At 38.2% G+C, this 6,000-nt stretch overlaps 1 protein-coding gene across 1 annotated transcript; it reads left to right on the forward strand.

The window, feature by feature from the left end:
• Window positions 1-282: 282 nt before the first annotated feature.
• Window positions 283-867, forward strand: LOC146959086 (uncharacterized). The gene has a single exon (XM_085753018.1). It carries the CDS (start codon window positions 283-285, stop codon window positions 865-867), a length of 585 nt encoding a protein of 194 aa, XP_085609144.1.
• Window positions 868-6,000: the final 5,133 nt, after the last annotated feature.

Below are 6,000 nucleotides of genomic sequence, written 5' to 3' on the forward strand. Positions count from 1 at the left end.
TTTGACGGGATGATTGATCGTTGAGAAGATATACACTATGCATTCTTAATTAGGGTTTCTTTCGTGCTGCTACCATTGAAATTCATTTGCCCACCTCTATTAACATTAAGTAAGAATGCCCTAAACCTGTTTGATGAATTGCTCATGAATAATGTTTTTTGGTCTTCCCTTTTAATAAGGAGTATTGATTTTCCCTTTCAATAAGGAGTATTGTTTTTCCCTTTTAATAAGGAGTATTGATTTTCCCTTTCAATAAGGAGTTTTTTGTGTTTATCGGAGACAATGAGTTGCATAGCTTGGAATTGTCGTGGGCTTGGTAATCTACGAACGGTTAGTGCGTTCAAAAAGCTCTTACGAGATAAAAATCCCACATGTGTATTTCTCTCAGAGACTAAGAAAAAAGATTTTGAGATGAACAAGTTTAGGAATGTTCAAGGTTTATCTGGTGTTGTTGTCGTTAGTTGTTTAGGAGAAGGTAATAGACGTGTTGGCGGTCTTGCAATGTTTTGGAAGGAAGGAGTTGAAGTGGAGGTATTATCTTTTTCCTCTAACCATATTGATATCTTAATTGCTATTGAGAATGGAGATGAGAAATGGAGGCTTACTGGGGTATATGGTTTTCTGGAATCTCAAATGAAGCATAAAACTTGCGAGTTAATTGACCAGTTATCATTGGTGGAAAGTACTGATAAGTGGCTTCTCATGGGGGATTTTAATCTGATTCTTTCACAGGATGAGAAGGAAGGTGGGAATTTCGGAAGCTCTCATATGATTTCAATGTTTAGGGACACTCTTCAAAATCACAATCTTTCTTGCTTAGGTTTTGAGGGTGATAAATTTACTTGGCATAATAGACAAGATGGTTGATCTAATATCAAGGCACGCCTTGATAGGATGGTAGCTACGCCAGCCTGGTCCTCATTTTATCCTTCGGCTTCAGTGGTGCATTTAACAAAATATGCTTCAGATCATCTACCTTTGTGGTTGCAGCTTGCTTCTAGGAAGCCAAAGAAAAAACAACATGTTCTTAAATTACAACTTTTTGAAGAATGTTGGCTACGTGATAGTGGAATTTTGGAAGCAGTGAAAGGTTCTTGGGAGGTGGCAGGGGATTTTATATCTGACAAAATTAATCGATGTGTGAATGATCTTTCTAACTGGAGTAAGGATCGTTTTGGTGATGTTCCCAATCAGATAAAAATTGTTCAAAAGAAACCGGATGATCTTAATAAGCAAACCCAGCATGAGGGATGATGTCAGAAATTCATCGAGTTGAGGCTAGATTGAATGACTTGGTGGAAAGTGAAGAAATTTGGTGGGCTCAGAGGTCTCGTGCTTTATGGTTAAAGCATGGAGATAAAAATACAAAAAAAAATCATCAAAAAGCTTCTCAGAGAAAATCTAGAAATTGGGTGGAATCTATATGTGACGATTATGGGGAAATTTGATGAGGAGCCACCGCGTCGGAAAACTTAAACTATTTTTTTTTTAAATCCTTTTTTATGGAAACCACTCCTTTTCTTCTCCTCTTCTCAAATATCAACACAAAAGTTTCATAAACAAACCACACAAGGCTAGATCTACAAAGAAAACAACATGAAAATGAAGAACAGAACATAAGTACAATTTCTACCTTTTGATATGAGACCGGTTCACGCTTTCTTCTACCCTCGATCCTACTCTGATTCTGTTGTGAAGGCGACGAAAGTATTGCACCGTACGAGCTCTCCTTCTCTTGAATTCCGATTCAGTTCATTCTCCCTCCTTCGATCTCGTTCTCTAACACTTGTGTAGCCTCGGTTCTGCTTCAGTTCTTCTTAGCTCGGTTTCGAGTTGTTCTTCTTTCTCTGTACTTGTACGATTTGAACGGTCCAACTTGTTCTTCTCACTGGATTCACGTTTTCAGTTGATTCTGTTCTGATCTGGTAAAAATGTTGTACTACGACCTTTGAGTCATGATCCAGAACCTTGATTCTACTTGATTTCGGTTTGGATGTGTTTTTTTGTGTTTGAGTTTGATTTCGAACCAAAAGGAAAGTAATGGTTGTTGATGATTTCGGTTTAAGTCAGATGAGAAATGTTCATGACGAAATTGTACCGATGTTCATGGAATTTTGCTATTTGATCTGGAAAATTAGAATGAAGTGGAAAATTATGGTTTGTGAGTTATTGGTGCGGCTGCTGCGTGTGTCAGTCTGTCAGTGAATAGTGATTAATAAATGCTGGTCTATATATACTATGTAAAATTAGGGTTTCTAGTTGTACCAGATGGTGAGGTGTCCCTTTGGACCAAATAGGGCGAAAATACCCCTGACTAAAGACTTGAAATGAAAATTGATAGCAAGGACATGGACTAAAAGACTTAAAAAAGAACCAATGAATAAAGGACACTTGGACTAAAAAGACTCTACTTCGACTTAGACCAAAAATTATTAAAAAGGACTTGTAAAAAAAACAAAAGAAGCCATTCTAAAATCTAAAAACGTGACTTAAATAAAAATTAAAAATGGAAACAAAAACATAAGGTAAAACAAGAAATTAAATAATGAGAATTAATAATAATAAAGATAAAATGAATGAGTTAATAAAATGCAATACTTTCCATTTCGGAAACCAAATGAGGTATTTTAAAATACCTCTCTGTCGAAGTTTCGTTTGAAACGACGAAATTACTCAGCGTTTAAAATACGAATAAAAACTTAACAACAAAGAAAAGTGGTCAAAATTTGGGGTATGACAATACCATTTCTTAAAGGCAAGGCGTGAAGCAGATGGCTCACATAGCTCAATGCAGGACAATAATCATCAAGTGTGGAAAAATTTATGGAAAATAAAAAGTATTCCAAAACACATCCACTTTTCTTGGAGGATTCTACATGAAAAACTACCAGTAAAAAATGATTTGTTTAAAAGAGGAATAAGTAGTGATCCATTGTGTGTTCTTTGTGGGGAACATAATGAGACAATTTCACACCTCTTTATGGAGTGTCATTGGTCAAAGCAGATATGGTTTGCTTCCTCTTTAGGTGTGGTATTTAATTTGCATGATTCCAGGTATGTTCCTTTTCATAAGTGGTTAGAGGAAAATATTATTGATGTCGATGAGGATATTATAGTCCATGTTATGGCCTTGTATTATGAGATATGGTGTGCTAGAAAGAAGAAATGTTTTGAGGGGACTGATGTTGATGTGACTGCCACTATTCAAAAGGCACAAAGATCTATTGTGAATTTTAAGAATGCTAGTAAGGTGTTGGTGGAGACACTAAGTGGAGGCCCAATTTTGCCAATATCTGATGTTCATTGGACACCTCCTTTTAGTGGTTTCTATAAGCTTAATGTTGACGCAGCGGGTCCGGTAGAGGGTGATAAGTGGGGTATTGGTGTTGTTGTGAGAGATTATGAAGGTGTTGTCGTTGGTGCTAGTTGTTGGCAAGTATGTTCATAACCAGATTCAGAGGTTGCAGAAGCTTTAGCTATGCGGAAGGGTTTGGAATTTGTAAAAGACATGTCTTTTCTGAATCTTATAGCAGAATCAGATGCTTCTAATGTGGTTTTAGCGTTGAATGCTCACCAACAATCTCCCAACTATGTTGGCTCTATTATTCGAGATTGTATTAGTTTTAAGGGTAGTTTTCGTAGTTTAAATTTTTTGCATGTTAGGCGGGAAGCCAACCAAGCTGCTCATTATTTAGCTAAATATGCTCTTAAGAATTTTAGATTGCATATGGGACGAAGAAACTCCACCTTGTATTTCTGCAGTCTTGACATTTGATTTACTGCCAGACCTTCGTTAATGAAATTGTTTTCAACGTCAAAAAAAAAAATAGCACAAGATGAGCCAAGGAAGAAAAACCTAAAAGTTAATACAATGAATATACAATAATTACAAAACAAGAGCCTTCACCACAAAACACTCAAGAACAACTAACAAAAATTAGCCTATGCCTAGTAAAGTAAACGGACTAAGCCACCAACCATGATAGTTAAAAGGAAGAGATGGAAACTTCACCTTCAACCACTTGAAAGTTAGCAACTTAATCCTGTCTACCACCTGCATAATTGGGCTATCTATTGTGTTAAAAATTCTTTTTTTCCTTTCCTTCCAAATTTCCCAAACAGTCGCATACCAAATAACCTGTAAAATAGATTTCCTCGACTTAATGATACCGCAAAGGTGTTGAAATTGAGTAAAATGCCATGTAACATCAATAGGCATCGCCGAGACAACCCCAATCCACCGTAATATATGGTTCCAAACCGAACTAAAATGAATGCAATGAAAAAATAAATGGGTGGATGTTTCAATCGATCCACATCCGCCAGCACAATATTGATCATCAATGTCTAAAATATGTCGCTTATGTAACTTATTTTTTGTAGGAAGTCGATCACGTAACAAACGCCACACAAACAGCAAAACCTTTAACGGAACATCCTTATGCCAAATAGAAGGGATTGCCTCCGCATTATCAACTGTAACCTGAGCAATAATAGAGGTATATGCACTCCGAACTGTATAAACTAAAGAAGAGTCCTCCTTCCATTTCCATTTATCCTCCAAATGAACCTGTAAAGAAACATTTTGAAGTAAAAGAGTGAGCTCTTCCACCGACTCCTCCTCCCACGCAAACAACCTACGCCTCCACCTCCACGCATCACCCTCAACTCCCCACCCTAAAGCTCTCATCGACGCCACTGACTCCCCTTTTCGTAACGACAATTCATACAACCTACTAAATCTATCTTGTAACGACACCTCACCTACCCAAATATCAGTCCAAAACAGCGTATTTCTACCATCGCCCAATAACCGACTGACATTGCCAAGGAACCACCCCCTCCCATCTCTAGGTCGATATATTCTGCCACCACGCAGAACTATCACGACCCCCAGCACACAACCGACCATCCTCCAACCCATACCGCGTCACCAACACCCTATACCACAAACTCTCCTTCTCCACCAACACCCTCCAACACCACTTCCCTAATAAAGCTAAATTAAATTCTTTAATTCTCCTAACCCCCAAACCACCAACCTCCTGACTCCGACAAATAGATTTCCAGTCAACCCAAATGATTTTCCTGTGGTCTACACTCCCCCCCCCCCCTCCAAAAAAAATTATTTAAAATAGATTCAATAGAGGAAACAATACCTGACGGAGCCTTGAAGAAAGAAAGAGCATAAACAGGCAGTGATGACAGGACAGACTTCAGTAAAACTAAACGACCACCCAAGGACAAGTGTCTCGATTTCCAACCCGACAGTCTAGAATTTATCTTATTAATAAAAGGCTGCCAAAAAACCAACCGACTAGCATTCCCACCAATAGGCAAACCAAGATACATAAACGGAATGGTACCAACCTTACAATTCAACACTATGGCAGCTTCAGAAAGCCAAGACCCAGCAATATTAACTCCCACCAAAAGACTCTTAGAGAAATTCACCTTAAGCCCAGATAAATCTTCAAAAAGCGATAGAATGGCACGCATAGCTCTGATATTAGCCCAAGATTTTTCACATAAAATAATAGTATCATCCGCAAATTGAAGATAAGACACCACCACCGGAACATGGCTGCCCACCGAGTAACCAGTAAACAGATTATGAGCAGCGAAAGCTTCCATCAACACATGAAACCCTTCCGCCGCCAGGAGAAATAGAAAGGGTGATAGAGGGTCCCCTTGCCTTAAACCCCTACCCAATGAGAACTCATCTGTTGGAGACCCATTAACTAACATTGAAGTCGTAGCCGTCCCCACACATTCCTTAATCCACTTGCGCCAAAGAGTAGGTAATCCCATTTTTACCATCACTAACTCCAAGTAATTCCAATCGACAGAATCATAAGCTTTTTCAAAATCAACCTTGAATAGTAACAATTCCTTTTTTCATTTACGCGCGTCATCAACAACCTCATTTGCCACCAAAATTCCATCAAGAATCTGACGACCTTTAATAAAGGCTGACTAAGCATCAGAAATAACAGAATC

This window comes from Medicago sativa, chromosome 1 (genome assembly GCF_051527215.1).
Source record: "Medicago sativa cultivar Bolivia chromosome 1, Bolivia_mono, whole genome shotgun sequence".
Taxonomy (NCBI): Eukaryota; Viridiplantae; Streptophyta; class Magnoliopsida; order Fabales; family Fabaceae; genus Medicago; species Medicago sativa.